This window comes from Eschrichtius robustus, chromosome 13 (assembly GCF_028021215.1).
Source record: "Eschrichtius robustus isolate mEscRob2 chromosome 13, mEscRob2.pri, whole genome shotgun sequence".
In the NCBI taxonomy this organism is placed as follows: domain Eukaryota; kingdom Metazoa; phylum Chordata; class Mammalia; order Artiodactyla; family Eschrichtiidae; genus Eschrichtius; species Eschrichtius robustus.
Genome location: NC_090836.1, coordinates 13083217 through 13100728, shown reverse-complemented (window position 1 = coordinate 13100728; position 17512 = coordinate 13083217). Strand labels below are relative to the sequence as shown.

Sequence of the window (17512 nt, the reverse complement as noted above, 5' to 3'; positions counted from 1 at the left end):
CATCTAATAGGTGTTTGAGTTGCTAAGATAAAGACAACAACTCTTTGTTGTCTGATAGGAGTCAGGGTAAAATTGGCCCTTTCTTTCATTCATTCATTGAATTCTGTGAGAGAATAGCAACTGAGAGCTTCTCTAATCCTCATAGTTTCAAGTAATTGTAGAGGAAGGGTATTATTTAATTTACTTTTGCAAAGAAAGAAAAGTTATTATCTCTCTAGTATGGCTCAGAAATTTCATTCTAATTTAATGGAACCTGCATTTTTTTGTTTCACCTTTTCTGGGTCCCAGGGAGTCAGGACTTAGAATAAATTTATGGTGTGATGTCTATGTGCTGTCTGTAATAAAAGTTATTGTTATTTTTTATGTTCTAGTTATCAGGGATATTGTATTTTGTTTACTTAAAAAAACCCCACAATTTCTCCCGTCAATTCCATCATGACACCACTCGCTATTTGTGTAAGGCCATTAGTGTTAGGATGAGCACCTTAAATATATCTCATTAAATAATATTCACTTTCACAAGACCAAATATCTTAATCATTTTGAAGAATGTATTTTTTAGTAAGATTCTTCTGACCATGCTGTTTGACATTTTTGGCTGGAAAAACTTACATAGTGAATTTTTTCATCTGAGAGATTCACTGAAATAAAAAGTGTGCAAATGATGTGTTATTCTCAGCCTAACATTTGTGATCACTGAAGGTAGAAACTAAGAGTATGACTGTACAGTGTTCAAGTAAAACAAACAAACAAACAAAAAAACCTGAAACTACATAGCCACAGGGAAAAGAATACCAGGTAATATGGTGAATAATTTTGGAAAGAGGCCTCAGTTTACCTATTCTGCTCTTAAAGGCATCATCTCTACCCCATAATCTTAGGAAATCAGTAATGCTAATTTCAGTATTTCTTCTGTTTATTAAGAACACAACTACATTCCTTTGTTAAATATTTCCATTTTTGTTGCTCTTTCTCCCGTCCGCCAGACTTGTATCTTTGCTGCCTACTTGTACCTACTCATCTTCCAAATTTACCGTGTTTACTAGCATCCATTGTCAATGTGATTTGGATACTTTAAAAATTATTGGTATGATGCCTAGAGCTCTTTGTGGGATAGATTTTATATAGCTAATGAAAAATAAGTCAAGTTATATTTTTACTTTGTAGAATGAACTGGAGAATTTTCCTTTGAACACAATCCAGCACTGCCAAGCTGTGATGCACTTGTGTAACTATGATTCAATTCTTGCCCTTGTGTGCAAAGAGTCAACTCAGAACAAGCCTGATCTTCATCTTTTCCAGTGTGATGAGATTAAGGTAAAAGAATGGCGACTTTTCTTTCCCTTTAAGCACATGTTCCAGCAGCTTTTGATTATCTACTTCAATCACATGGCTAGTAGGTACTAGATGTTTAGTTTCTTAGGATTTTGTAAGAAAAACAAATGCCTCAGTATCTTCCGTAGGGTTTCCAGGCTAAGTAAATAAAGAGGAGATAGAATAGTATTAAAAAAAAGAAATCAGATGCATTCTGTTTATTAAAAAAAAGGTGTGGATAATACATTAAATTCTTCACTGAGGGACTTGGACTTATAATTAAAGATTGATTCTTCAAAAGTCATTCTTCATGGACAATAAATAATCATGCCATCCTATTTTATTCTGCACTAATCACATAGCATGGATTATTGCAATGAAACACTTGGACATTTTCCATGATATCGATTTAAGGTTCACTGTTTAATTATGTGACTTGAATAATTGCTCAAGATATGTAATCCCCTAGTGATAATGTGAAAAGAGTTGAGCATAGTTACCAGTAATAATATGCCATACGCTCAAGATTTGTATTTCAAAGTACACTGTAATTTTCAAATGATTATAATTTGTGATGCTTTATTGGACATTAGAATTTATCTTCAAACTTGAATCTTTATTTCATGAGTTGATTTCTCTAAAAGGGAAATCATTTTTGGTTGAGTTGATTGGTGCTTCGCCAAAGCAGTGTTTTATCACTGTGACTGCATATTGTAACATATACAGGCAGTTTTTATCTTATAAAGAAATGCCGGGAGATTAGCATAAAGTGTCACTTGATCTTTTCTGTAATTCTTTGACATTAAAATACGATAGGTAAATTAAGATTGACTATGAATTGTGTATTTTATAATTTTCTTTTTATTTCAATTTATGTCATAAATGACTTTCTAAAAATCTTACTTGAAAAGAATTGTGGCAGTAGATAATTTGTACATGTAATGTTCATCAAACTTTTATATAGTGCCTTTTGAAAGTCATAAAGTGTATTAAGAATTTTGCAAGGTTAGATTTATTAAATCAGTAAGGATTAAGATGAATATTTTGCTCTGAAAATATAGTGAAATTTAATTCAAACATTTTAAAAACAGAGATCTATGCTAAAAGACATTTTAAATCTGGTGTTTGCTTCAGTGCTCTAAAATCCCTCCCTGGAAACTAAGAGTTATTGGGCTGAGTGAAGTTTCTGGATTTCAGTTTTGAGGATGAAAGGTTTGCTTTATTTGATAGGGCATGATGATATTGATGGGTCCAAAACAGATTTACTGAATGCTGTTTTGTCCTCATTAAAACTCAAGGACCACTATACAGCTATATGCATTTACCCATTGGTGCACGTATGAGATGGATTTTTTTCCTTACCCCATGAAAAATATAAATGCAATGAAATATGTGGTTTCTTTTATATGGGCCATCTTGCAACATCAGTTTTGTGTTTTAAAGTTCCTTTACCATGGGACTTTACACAATACTCCTGCTCACCTCTGTAGTAAATTTTTTCTTAGAAATATGATAGCCAACCCCACACCCTGCCCATAGGAAATTCAGGACTCCTAGGCATCTTCAGTTTTATTTTCCCACATAATAGAAAGCCTTTGAAATGACGTTTGTAATGTCTACCTGAAACTAGAATGTTCTGAAGCTGAACTAGGGTGCGTTAGCGCTCTCACTTAATAGCCGTGTGACCTAGGCCAAGTCATCATATAAGTATTCCTCAGGTTTATTAATTATAAAACAAGAAGAACAGATTATATGATCTTTAAGTGTCCTTTCAGTTCTAAAATTTTATGATTACCTGTGCTTATGGTAAAAGTGTATAATACATAGGTATGTATGTATGCATATATGTATTTGAGAAAAACACGTAATTACGGAGAACAAGCAGGCACAACATAGAAGATAAATACATCCCAGCAAGAACCTAATATACAGTAATAATCACGGGCTAAATAAACTTCAGAACCAAACAAAATAAATTTCTTAGCTGCTAATCTCTTATTGGTTCCCAAGAAAACCAAATTAAATGTTCAGGGGTTATTGTTGGAAAAGGATCGGAAAAGTCAAACCATTTGGAGCAAGTTAATTTTTATTAACCTGCAGTGACAAAATAAAGGGGTTATCACAAAGGTCACAACCCAGTGTTGGGGTCCACCCCGTGACAATGTGGGTTTGTCTTAAACTGGGAGTAGCGCTGCTGGAACTGAGTGGTTTCCGCCGGTTAGTGGGGGCCCAGTGGATGGGGAGGATGGGGGAGAGGAGGGGTGCTGCTTCACGTGCTTGTACTTCTGATTCCTTCACTTCTTCCCAGGCAGAGGTGTTAACCCATTACATTTGCAGCATGTGTTTATACTTTCAGCATATGCAAATCCTTTTTCTCTTTGCCTTTATGCAAGTATAGCTTTTTTTTTTTAAAAAAGAAAAAACTAAAGGAATCTGGATTAAATAATCTTTAAAAATTCCTTCAGTTTTCCAATCCTGTCATTACAAAGTTCACTTAAAAAACTGGAAGAGTTATGTTTCGAAAGCAGATTTAAAAAAAAAAACAAAAAAACACACTTCTTTGCATCAAGACATTTATTGTTTCGGACAGGGAACATAATCCCTTTTTCTGTTTTAACCTACATATCAAGACAAAAAAAAAAAAAAATCCATAAGCCCCCAGGTAACTTGTCTTTCATTGCAGGCAAACCTAATTAGTGAAGATATTGAAAGTGCAATCAGCGACAGTAAAGGAGGGAAACAGAAGAGGCGGCCTGATGTCCTGAGGTAAAAACATTAAAAGAAATTAAGGGCTAGAATTGGTGTGTCTTTAAGTCTTTTTTTTCCTCCAAAAATTAAAAAAATATATATTTTCAGTGAAGGTATATTATTATATTTTGCAGATTGCAACCTGTAATCTCAACTCATTTGCTCTCCCAAGTTTGTCGGTGTATGTGTGTGTGCCTTTTCTCTCCATGATTCTGGTCTTTCTCTGATACGGCTCCTCCTGCTTGTGTTGTCACAGAGATTTATGAACCAATGTGTGGCATTTTAAGGGAAGGTAGCCAAAGGGACTATAAATAGATGTTAGGTCTCGAGTTGGTTAACGGCCTTTGCAAATCATAGGGGACCCAGAAAAAATGTTAAACCTGGTTTTCAGCTGATTTGAAAATGTTCTATATTTTTATATTTCATATACATTTATAAATATACATAACATGGCATGGTTAGGAAATCCTTGTTTTTCTACCCCTTGACATAGTTCTTCTTGAAGTTGAAGAACTAATACCATAAAATTGAGAGAAGTGATGTATTGTAGAAATAGAGATGGTGGAAATTCAGTTTGTTTTCGTCTGTTTTTAGGATGATTTCCAAAGCAGACCCTGGTATACCGCCTCCACCCAGAGCTCCCGCCCCTGTGCCTCCTGGAACTGTGACCCAGGTGGATGTTAGAAGTCGGGTGGCAGCCTGGTCCGCACTGGCAGCTGACCAAGGGGACTGTGAGTATTCCCAGGGATTGGTACTTATCGTTTACTTTGAGTTGTGACCTAGTTCTCGCTTTCAAAATCTGATGCTGGTTTCTGAGCTGAAACTTGAGGTTAGTTTTGTAAAAATAAATCTTTCGTAAAGGAAAGTTAAGCCTTGGGCACTGTTAAGATTATTGTCTCTGAGAGTCCAGACCAGTCTTTTAATAAATATGGTGTTAGGAGTAGACTCTTTTCTTTCTAAAGCAGTCAAAGAGAGGAAGTTTGACTCAACTAACAATTAAAAGAATGGTAATATTATATATACCAAACAGGAGACGATCAATATTTTAAGATAATACTTCAAGTTCTTTGCATTATTATTATCTTACCACTGTCCTCTTTTGGACAAACTGTTTGTGGTTACAAGGACAGGATGTCAGGACAGGGGTAGGGTGACGGAAAAGGGCTAAAATGCATTCACCATCGGGTAAACTTGCCCAGTGGGCCCTATGTCTGTACCATCATTTTACCATGACATCCTTCTTTAAAAACAAATAATCATGGCAAAGAACAGAATGTAACCTTTTATATGACAGAGTGTTTTACTAAGTCTGAAATTTTTATAGCTGGAAAATGCCTTACAATATGTTTGGTCCAATCTCTTCATTTTAAGGGTGAATAAATTGTGATCCAGTGAGTCTGAATTTGATGGAGACCATAGCCTAATTCTTTTGCCTCCTAGTTCAATGTGACTTCTTAAATCACTTATCCTTTATCTAATAAAGCATTATTCATGAGAATCTAACAATGTAGTTAACCTACAGAACTTGATTACCAAAGTGAGTGATACCGGACTGTACTTTGAGTCCGGTGAGCCAAAATTTGGGCTCTGGAGCAAGACGGGGATCTACCTGTGCGACCCTGTGAAGTTATGCCTTACTTGCAGAATGGGGATAATAATTCCTATGTTGCTGTGGGTCTGAAAGCAAATAATGTCTATAATAGTACCTGGAACAGTATAGTAGGCATTCATTTTTGCCAGATTGAGTTCATTTTATTTTATCAATTGCTTTCCATTTTACTTAGATTCCCATGTTCTTAAAGTTATTTTCACTTTACATATAAACCCAGCTACCGAACAGATGAAAGAAAGAACTCTTTGAAGCATCCGCTTTTCAAAAATAAAGTAACAGAATTATTATTTACTGTCATTTTATAGCAGTTTCTGTCTTTAGGAATTATATACATTTCTATCAATCCACTTTGTATTTACAATTTTATGTTTAAAAACTAAACGGGAGTTTATAGTGTTTTCTACTTCTTGTGTACTTACAATATTTTTGCTATTGTTACTATTCTGTAGAGGGGATGTAGGTTTTATCTTGAGAGAAGTCAAAATGGTTTTTCTTGAAGTTGAGGAAGCACAAGACATCTTAAGTTTTCAGACATTCTGAATAAACCTGTAAAAACATCTGTAAAACCTAATATAATTTACAACAACAAACATTTATTCCCAGGAGTTTCTGAGCCCTCGTTAGATTTTGTCTGAAATACTCTGTGCAGTCTCATCTATTTAAATTACAGTTAGGTAAGGTTTTCAGAACTTCTAGTTTACTACTAGGTCAAACAGAACACACCACTTACCACATGAGGTCCTGTCAGGCCCCAGGCCAGCGTGTAGTTGGAAAGCCCTCCAAGAGGAGTATCCCTCTGGTCCCTCTGAAGGCTCCAGCTGACTCAGGCTGGACAACTCCTTCTTTGGATCCTTAATGTAGCTCTACCCCTGACTCCAGAATAGACCTCTGTAGAATAGTGGCGGTGGGATGCGAGTAGTGCCGCAGATGATGAAAAATTCGAGAAATACTGCATCTCTCTCACTGTGCCCTCCGAATGATATTTTGGGACCTACTGGAGTTCCTAATAGCTGTAGTTCAGCTTCAACTCACTGCTCTCTGGAGTGCACTATAGCCAAGACAGCAGCTAACCATGTGTAAAACAGCCAGCTAACTGGCAAGATTTCATATGTTGAAATTTCACTGATTAAGTCTCGTAAGACTGAGTGATTTCTTCCCTTTCTTTGGCAAGTATTCCATTTAAGGGCAAAGTTAGGCATAGAGGAGGCATAGCAGTTTTCAGTATTTTTTGCAGTTCTCTGTATTGAACATCATGAGTCATGATGATCCATCATGAGTTGTATCTCCATTAGTGATGATATAATTTTTCTGTTTCATCCATCCATTTTTCTTTCATTTCATCTACTGAGAAGTCTTTGAATGAGTATCTGTGTTTAGTGGAAGTGTTAACTGACCTGTATCAGGACGGAGTTCATGATAATGATCACGATTAACATCGTGGTCTAGCCAACCGAGCTAACGTAACACCTCAAGACTTCGGTTCTTCAATTTGAAAATTCTTGTAGGTATTTCTACTCATAAAGCTTAATGGCTTAAAATGATAACATGGTGGGTTTTAAGCTTAATTAGACTACAGTTTTAGAAGCACTTTACTATCAGAACCCCAAAGCTTTACTGTTGTCATGATGTTGGATGGTATGAAAATTAGGAGCTTTGGAACTTAGAACTTAGTCGGCCCCTTTTAAGAAGTAGGTGCTTAGTGTGGGTTTATATTTTTTTCTTGTGTAGGAATTAAAGGGTACTAAGTTAGGGTTGGTTCCACTGGCAGCTGACTTTGGAAAGAGAGAGAATAGAGGGGAAATAGAGTGTAAATCAATCCCATACAAATGGAAAGCCAGTACTGCAGCTCTGCCAAGTGTGGTAGCAAGGATGCACGTCAGAGATGATGGGCACAGCTTTGATTTTTGTACCCAGTGGAGGTGTTTCCTTTTGCAAATGATGCTCTTTTCTAGCCAGTTTGCATGTTTGATTATCTATGTTGGTATCACTTAAGCAACAGGTTGAAAGATATATGATTCTCTTTTCTTTAGTTGAGAAACAAAGGCATTATCATCAGCAGGAAGAAACACCTGAGATGATGGCAGCTCGCATTGACAGAGATGTGGTAAGTGAAATAGCCATCTTTATATCATTGGCTTTTTTTTTTAAGAGGAAAAATTATTAACAGGGAAAATTAAATTGATTTAAATAAAGGTGTTTTGTGGAAACTATATTTTCTCTTTCCAGTGGTGGTTATGCCCTTTGAATTATTTTTTTAAACTATTTTTGCCTTTATGCCAGTATTTAATTAGTAGACTAAGGCTGTGATAGAACTAGAATATCAACTGGTTTGCAAAGGAATTTAAACTGAATTATCAAAATTTGAGGGGTTTTTCTTTTCTCATAGTTTGTAACCCATGATTGAAATATCTTCTAAATTTGTCTTCCTGGCATTTATTCTAAAATATTTTATAATGCCTGAAAGATAAAAGTTATGTGGCATTTCTTAAGGGTAGATAAGTACATTTTAATGCTTTATAAAGGATAAGGCTATATTTATTTTTATTTCTCCATAGTAATTTCCTTGCAGAATGACAATGTCCTGTGACATAATCATAAAATATGACATCAGCATAATTACTTTTTATACTCTACTTATGTTCTCAGCTTATTTGGAAACAAATATTTAGAGGAATTTGAAGTTTGGAATTTAATTTTTACATCACAGTATTACTTGTTAATACTTAAAACTTTATTTAACACTTAAAAGCTTATTTAATCTCAGTTTTTACTCTTTAGTTAAAAGAATGTCAAGTTTCACACATAAAAGAGAAAGCCTAGTAAGACTATAGTATGTATAATATAATATGTATAATATAATATACAATATAGTATAATCAAAGTTGATCTCATGATCTCTGAAAGCATAGTGCATCATTAATTCTGTTTTACCCAGAAGAAATGCTTATTAATGCCTATTATTGCAGATTATCTATGTGTTTATTAGGTTATCATAACACTCTATAGCCCTTTAATTCCATGAAATAACATTGTCAGTGCTTTACTGGAAAATTTATTAGAAAAACAGAAATGATCAGTGCTGTTCTAACAAACTGTTTCCTGGAAATTTTTCCCCTAACTTTATGTGGGCGAGCACAGTGAAAAAATCAGAGTAATTGAAAATAAGTAATAATCTGAATAGATATTGTGAATGCTTTCTTTATGGTATTGAAAATAGAACAAAATTAAGCTAAAAAAATGTAAACGTTAGACTTTAGCCACAGGTATATTTAGTTCAAAACTTTTTCTTAGAATTAGTGATAAACTTGAAATTTGCATGCGGGAGGTGTTCCTTTTTCTTTTCTTTCTTTCTTTCTTTTTTTTTTTAACTTTCTGATTTTCCTTCACAGTGTACAGCTAAGGCAAAAATAGTTTTCCCTTGTTTTATATTTTATTCTGTAATTTCTAATTCCAGCAAATCTTAAACCACATTTTGGATGACATTGAATTTTTTATCACAAAACTCCAAAAAGCAGCTGAAGCATTTTCTGAGCTTTCTAAAAGGAAGAAAGCTAAGAAAGGTAAAAAGAAAGGACCAGGAGGTAAGTTGGATTTTCTTAACCTTGTAAAGACCATTCAGAATGCCAGTGCTAGGCAGAGTTTCTGCCCTTCTGAGCTGTTCAATAAGACTCCGTTGACCAGGGACCAAGGTCCCTTTTCTGGTTTTGAGATAGCGCCAGTGATGTAGGCAGAGATTAAGATGAGCCTGAGGAAGAGTCCATTTGGTCCCAAGTCGGCCACAGTAAAGAAAGACTCTAGGACACTTTACCTAAATTACAGAGACTCTGAGATTCAGTAGTGACCATCTGTCTGTAGTTTTCATTAGTCATTATAAAAGTAATGTCTGTTAAAGAAAGTCATAGCACCATTCTTCCCATATTTGAATTTATTTAATTGTAAATATAGAACCTCATTATTTTGTTAAATAAAAGGATTGACTTTTCTCATTAAAATAGTTTAAAATGTCAGTGGATTTTAATTTCTTATCACAAAACATGAAACAGTACATTCGGGTCACCTACAAGCAGTTTTTAAGCATGCTGTGGTTCAGCTATTTAAAATGACCTCAAAATGTATAAAATTATAATTATGGAACAAAATGGTATAGATTGAAATACATAAGGGAATAGTAAATAAATATTCCTTTTATTTCACATGACTTCCAAATCTTTCTCTAGCTCTGTCTATATCATAAGCATATGACCTGTAGACTTGTTTTCTAGATGGATGTATGTGGATATACCTCACCTCCATACGTTCTGAAATCAAGTATTACTGCTTTCTGATGTCTCAAACCACTTACTCCTCTTGTACTGTACACTATCTTCTTGGTCATCCAGATTCAAAGCCATAGATTTTTTTTATGAGTCCATTCTCTAGCTTATAACCAACATTGATTTTATTTTTTCGGTCCCTTGTACCCAGTTTTTTCCCTTTTCATTTTCATAACTAGCACTGCTTCAAGCTGCCTCATTTTTTACCCAGCTTTCTAAGCAACCCTCAAGGCTTTAGTCTTCCATTCTGTGAGGACAGTCTTCCTAAAGCTCGAAGGCGGTCACTTCATTCTTCTGCTGGAAAGCATGTTAATCCCATGTTCTATTGATATAAGTCAAACTCTGGCGGTTGAGGTCTGGCAGTCAAGGTCATTCACAATCTAACCTTGATCTGCTTTTCCATTCTCATGTTTCTTTGCTTTTATGTTTGTTGTTTCATGTACATGCAATTTCCTTTTTCCATGTTTTTGCTAACGCTGTTTTTATCCAACCATGATGTTTTTCTTACCAAATTGCCCTGGAACAAACTTTTCAAATCCCATCTTAAAAGCTGCTTTCCCCACGAAACATCTTTAAGAATACATTTCCCCATCTGTAGTCTCTTTTTAAGCTCTCAGTTGACATATCTCTGTTACTTATCTGATTCATGTCTCCTATAGATTTTAAGGCCTTTAAGAGTAGAGCCTGTAACTTATACATTTTTATAGTCTTCACGGTGATAAGCGCAATGATTGGTGCATAGAAGGGCTACAATATAAATCTATGGAATTGATGAGTAATCTGGTAGTGTCTAAGGGTAGAGGAATCCATTTCAAACGTTGGATCACCTTAATTTGTTACAGTCAGACGATGAGATGTGGGAGGGTAACTAGGTAGCATGATATCTGATGTGATCATCAAATTTTACAAACATAAATGTGTTTTTAAATTATTTTCATTGAATAAGTTTTCTTGGAACTTTGCTCTCATCTACCCCTCCTCCCATTTATTTCTTTAGAGGGCGTTTTAACACTGAGGGCAAAACCTCCACCTCCTGACTCATTTGTTGACTGTTTCCAAAAGTTTAAACATGGATTTAACCTTCTGGTAAGTGAAATTTATTTATATACAATTAAGAGAAACAAACGGAAGAGACCAAAGTCTAGCCAGCATGTACCTGATCAAATTAAGAGATTAAATTGTTGTTATAGATTTTTTTTGTATGTGTGTTTTGATTTGCCTTTAATTAGAAGAGCAGATTGCAAAAATCTGTATATCTAAGAGATTTAATCAGAAAAGAATGACTCCAGTCTTTTAAAATGAAATTCTCCTAATCTAACTCACGCATGCTAATTAAGATACAAAAAAGGGAAACTAGTAGTAAAAACCTCTTCCTTTGAGTCTATGTTGAACCTTTTTGAATGTCTGCCTTTGGCTCAATTACATCGTAGTAATAGGTTTGCCTGATTTTTTAATGTTACAGGCCAAATTGAAGTCTCACATCCAGAATCCTAGTGCTGCAGATTTGGTTCATTTTTTATTTACTCCATTAAATATGGTAAGATTTTGTTAATTTAAGAAAGTAATTATTCTTAGCATCTTTTCAACCCCACGTGTCTGTCTAGATTATCTAGACAGTTTTTCTTCATTGCCTTGCATGGGTACTATTTCTTTTTTCATCTACTGTGAACACTGAGGATGTGAAATTTGAGAGTTTAAAAGAACCTTAGAAATCATCTAGTCCAAACACCTTATTTTATAGCTGAGGAAACTGATGTCTCTGATAGAGCTAGGGAAATGAAAAGAAATAAACATTTATTGGACACTAGTGTTTCAGTATATACTAGTATGTAATATAAATGGCTTGAACAATATAGAAAATTTTCTCCTTCTCACAAAATAAGCTAGGTGTGAGGAGTCCAATGCTGGATGGATGTCTTTGCTCCATGAAGTTACTCAGAGATCCAGATTTCTTTCAGTGAGGTGTTCCTCCATCTCCTGAGCTATCTCTGATTCAATCACTTGTTCATTCATTCATTTGTTCAACAAATATTAACTGAGAGGCTGCTATGTGCTTGGCATTATTAGTAGCTCATCAGGAACAAAGCACATAAATTCTTATCGGGACTTATGTTGTAGTGTGGAGGGGCAGTCAATAACCTAAATAATATATAAATAATTCACCCAAAATAAATGCTATGTGGAAAAATACAGCAGGGAAGGAGAACAGGGAGTGCCGTGTGTGTGTGTGTGTGTGTGTGTGTGTGTGTGTGTGTGTTGTGGAGTATTACACTTTTTGAATAGGGTTGGTTAAGGGAACGACTTACTGAGAAGGTATCATTTGAGTAAATGAAGTGAGGAATGAGTCATGTGGGTTTCTGAAGGAAGAGAATTCCAGACAGAGAACAGCTAATGTAGATGCACTGAGATGGTAACATACAAGTCATGTTCTTGGAAGAAATAGGTACAGTGACTTGAATAGAATGAGGGGGGAGATCTCAACTAGAGGGAGATGAAGTCAGCAAACAGGAGGACATATCTTATTGGTCTTTATAGGTCATTGTGAAACCTTTGACACTTTGGGAGGGGTTTCAGCAGAAAAGGATTGCTCTGGCTGCAATGTTTAGAAATTTGAGGGAAGAAGGGACTGAGCTGGCTATGGAAATAATCCAGATGGGAGATTATGTTGTTTGGACCAGGTAACATTGGAGGTGGTGAGATTTCATTCTGGTTATTTTTTTTTAATTTTTAATTTTATTTATTTACTTTCTTAATTTTTTTCTTTTTTTTGGCTGCGTTGGGTCTTCGTTGCTGTGTGCGCACTTTCTCTAGTTGCGGCGAGTGGGGGCTACTCTTTGTTGCGGCGCATGGGCTTCTCATTGCAGTGGCTTCTCTTGTTGCAGAGCACAGGCCCTAGAGCATGTGGGCTTCAGTAGTTGTGGCACACGGGCTCGGTAGTTGTGGCTCACGGTCTCTAGAGAGCAGGCTCAGTAGTTGTGGTGCACGGGCTTAGTTGCTCCGCAGCATGTGGGATCTTCCCGGACAAGGGATTGAACCCGTGTCCCCTGCATTGGCAGGTGGATTCTTAACCACTGTGCCACCAGGGAAGTCCCTCATTCTGGTTATTAAACAGAAGCAACACAATTTGCTGGTAGGTTGGAAATGTTGTATGAGAGTCCAGGATATCTCCAAAGTTTTGGCTTAAGACTGGAAGGATGGACTAATTATTAACTGAGATGGGGAAGACTGTGGGTAAGACAGGTTTGGGCCAGAAGGTAAGGAATTCACTTCAGACAATGTCAAAAGTGACTTATATCCAGATGGAGAAATTTGCATTGGTAATTGAATGTATGAATTTGGAGTTCAGTGGAGAAATCAGGCCTAGAGTTATAAATCCTCTGCATGCAAAGCCAAGAAATTGGATGATGTCACCAAGGGAGTGATGCTAAATAAAGAAGAACAAGGGCTGATGGAGCCTTAGGTAATTTCAGTGATTGGAGAGTGAGAAGAACCAGCAAAGAAGAGTGAGAAGAACCAGCAAAGAAAAGTGAGAAGAAGCAGGAAGTCAGGAGAAGAAAAACCGGAATATCATGGTAGGTATTCTGTAAGCCAAACGAAGAAACTGTTTCCAAGAGGAGGAATTGAGATACTCTGTCAGGCATTTCTATGGTGGAAGCTGACTTACCTCCATGTCCTGTAACAGTAGTACAAAGGCAAAGAATTGTCTTTAAGGAGGTGACTCCAAACTTAGACAATTTCTGCTATTATCCAATTGGCGGGAACTTCCTCATATGGCCATCCCTAACACCAAAGGCATGTAGTCTCCACCAGAGTGGCTATGTGTCCATCTAAAATGTAGGGGCTTCTCTTTCTAGAAGGGAGAAGAAGAGAATGGATACTAGGGGGACAGTTGTCAGTCTTTGGGAGGCCCATATGTGCCAGGTCTAGTGATATGTACATAATACAGATTTTCTCCCAGAAAACTCCCTTCTTGCACATGTGTTTTTTTACATAAGGTATAATTGTTGAAGATAACAAAATGGTGCGTTGGGAACAATTCCTTTCGTGAAGGAGCTGGATGTTTCCATGAGTTTGTCCAGCAAAAGGTTATACCACTTGTCTCATAGGCCGGGATCCCAGATACACATTTTCATTTTCTAGATTTTCAGTACCCAGGTATGCTCTTTTCTTATACGTTTAATGAAATAGGTACAGTAATATACTTCCCTTCCCATTTTCTATTTCTTATATTTGCAAACGGTCTAATAGTGGTTTTTCCAAGCTAACATATTACCACCATCTTGTCCACAGGACAGCTGGGAGAATTAGCTGAAATAACATTTGAGTGCAAAAAGAAAAGTGCTGGGATTTGGGAAAAGCACGGCAACAGAAAGCAGATGGAACAGCTGTTGGCCTTACACACAGACAGATTCCAAAAGAGACTGGGCTACAAATCACCCTTTTCTACAGTTCCACAAGACCACAAATTTGATAGGTCATTCTTCCTTTTGTGGAGAGGGCAAGTGAGAGAGGAATGGAAAGAAGGCAGAATCTCTTTCTTTTAAATACTTCTCGGAGGACAGAGTTTCCTATTTGATGGGCCAAGACAGGGATGTGTAGACTGGTTTTGAATGGTTCATCCTGTCACAAGAGCAAACGATTGCTTTGTAGAATAATAATAGCAGTAATGATAATTGTTAGTAGTGTGATTATTTCCATGATTTTTGTTAAAGGGTAAGAATGGTAACTGTGAAGCAGATAAATTTCACTGATTTGATTTAGAGCATATGAAGACCATGGTCATTGAGTTCTTTAATCTTTATAAAAAATGGAACAAATTGAAGCATTTCTCATAGATTTTGCTTGATTATCAGAAAAAAATGAGACAAAGGATCCAAGTAACAAAAAGGGATAAATCTCATCCTTCTTTCCCCAATGGTAACTAGACAAGACCTGAAGTAGAATATGAAATGAATATTGCTTACAAACATAGGAAAATACGTAACCTTATCAGCATGAATGTCAGAACTGGGTGATAAGCAATTGGAAGGTGAAAGTCCGAGCCTACATCAATAATTTATGAATGCTTCCGTATGCTGTTGCTATAAATAGAGTATCCGATTTCTACTTGTTTAGTTATTGTTGAAGAATTGTTGCTTTTTTAGCTCTTTTAAAAATTAGATCAAGGCCATCCATACGCAAAGAAAGTGATGCTAGCTCATTAACAAAATTTTTATTCTTTATTCTTCAACACATTTGATACTTAGTTTGAGTGTTAGGAAGTATTGTTTATAAAGCAGTTTTTGCCACCTCTTCTCATTCCTTTCACAAGTCTTTCACAGATCATAAGTAGATATCTAGACATTACACAGAGTAGAACTATAAAATAGTGGGACTGGTTTCCCTAACACACAAAAATTAGTCTTTGTGATCAGGCTATGTATCTGAAAACATTGCTTTATTTTATATTTTCTTTTCTCAAAAATGACTCCTTATTAATGGTCTCCCAAACATAGTACTTCTATTGCTTCTTTTAATGTTCTGTCTGCGGAGTCCCAGACATTTCATTTGGACAAGAGAGATGGAAAGGAACATTAATTCAGGGCCTGCTACCAGTCAGACAAAATTTAGTGGCTTTAAACCTTGTTGCGTTCCCTCCCTGTATCCTCAGCATCTCCACGCAAGCATACCCACAGCACACACGCAGGCATATGTGCTTACTTACATTCTTCAGAGGGAACTATGGCCCATAGCTTTTTATTTACTTTCCTTTGTTCCATTCCCTATTCCCACTGTTAAACCAAAGATCTTTAATATTTCTTTACTTCCTTACTATCCCTGTCAGTTATTCCTGCCTATTTATTAGAGCTTATAGGGCTTGGACATTAAAAAAAAAAAAAAAAATCACTATGCCAGGCTTTCAGGGTAGGTTTTATTCTCAAATAAGGGTCTACCCACCTCCTTTATCCTTCATCTTTTCTTTCACTTATTCTCATTCATTCCTCTAACCCTGTGTCTTCTGCAGTTCAAAGTCAGATAAGTTTTGGTCCAAGTTCTCAAGGGAGGAGAACTGAAAAATAAGGCCCAAGTTACAATGGCATGTGTAGCTGACATGCATGCTTGAGGAGCCCAGGGTGCCTCAGAGTTACACTGTGGGGTTAAGAAGGGCTTCTCAGAAGAGGTGGTACCTGAGGAGAGCTCTATTTATAATGATGAGGAAGGGCCTTCTGGGGGCTGGGAAGCATCATGTGCGAAGGCACAGAGGCATAAAACAGCATCGCAGGCTCAGCACACCTGGATGGCTGGAGAGGAATTGACTCTTGGTCTGGAGCCATTCAAAAAAAAATCCCTTTATTCTTGTGCCGTATCTCTGGGAAGGTGAGATTTTTATAAAAGGGCTCTGGTTTCTGCTCTAGGAGATTACCATTCCTTAACCAGGAAATAGCCCCTGAGTAATAGAATTGGAGCAGCTTTCAGACATCTACTTACCATCATTTTGCTTATCAGAGAGTTGCACCTGTTTATTTGTTTTTGCTAATCATTAAGTTATCTCTTTTAAATCAGGGCGATTTCCTAGAATTAAATTCTGGGAAGAAATACCATAGATTCAGAGGACCAGTTCTCATCTTTCCCTCACCTTTCTCTCTGGATCCCTTTATTTTTGTATTTCTTTATAGGCACAGCTGTAGACTTAACTCGAGCCTTGTTTCTCCCTAAAGTACTCATTTCTGGAACCATATTTTTCAAGTTTGACATAATAGATTTTCCAGTAGAAATACATATATTTTTTTTAAGGCAGCGATCGTTAAACCACCTGACTTAGAATTCTCTGGATAGCCATTAGTACTTTCCAGGGAAAGTACAGTCATATGAAGCCAATAGATAGATCCTGTAAAAGTTGTTAAACTATTAACTTTTCATTTTAGATTATTAGGCACCATTGGGCTGGAAAGATTGATCTGGATGAAGATTTAATTTGAGTATATAAAAACTGCTTGTTTTTATCATGGGTTTTTTTATCTACACATTTTGAAAATGTACAGATAATCATCATCTTCTTGCTAAAAAATGATTTGTTGCCATTTTAGGTTGTGCAGGCAACAGGAGGTCCTGAACTAGCCAGTTCAGTACTCAGCCCCCTACTGACTAAGGACACAATCGATTTCTTGAGTTACACTGTCAATGTCGATGAGAGGCAGCTGTGGGTGTCATTGGGAGACTCGTGGATGAAAGCCAGGTAAACATATATATGAGTCTAGCATTGAATACCTATAATACTTTAAGTATTGTTCTTTGTTTAGTGCATGAATCTAGTGAGAGATTCATTTAACCTTCTATGTATGAAGGAGTAGGTGCTGTAGATGAAAAAGGCTAAAACCTTAAAAAGCTGGAGGTCTAGTGGAGAACATAGAAGTGTGCAGTGTAAGATACGATGAGTACCAGGGGTGACTCATAAATAAACTGCTGTCACTTGGCAAGATGGAGCCGTCAGGAAGAGGGTTTAGAGAGGAGGGTGGTTAGCTTTCAAAGAAGAGCTGGCATTTAA

At 36.3% G+C, this 17512-nt stretch overlaps 1 protein-coding gene across 6 annotated transcripts in view; it reads left to right on the top strand.

The window, feature by feature from the left end:
* The window catches only part of EPS8 (EGFR pathway substrate 8, signaling adaptor), a 198121-nt gene that overhangs the window by 141992 nt on the left and 38617 nt on the right, over positions 1 to 17512 (top strand). For all 6 annotated transcript variants that reach the window (XM_068559812.1, XM_068559813.1, XM_068559811.1 and 3 more), the window contains 8 exons: positions 1168 to 1317; positions 3998 to 4080; positions 4657 to 4793; positions 7705 to 7778; positions 9129 to 9255; positions 10985 to 11073; positions 11450 to 11524; positions 17055 to 17203. In XM_068559812.1, the coding sequence (XP_068415913.1) occupies positions 1168 to 1317; positions 3998 to 4080; positions 4657 to 4793; positions 7705 to 7778; positions 9129 to 9255; positions 10985 to 11073; positions 11450 to 11524; positions 17055 to 17203 (884 nt within the window). The remainder of the gene's footprint in view (positions 1 to 1167; positions 1318 to 3997; positions 4081 to 4656; positions 4794 to 7704; positions 7779 to 9128; positions 9256 to 10984; positions 11074 to 11449; positions 11525 to 17054; positions 17204 to 17512) is intronic.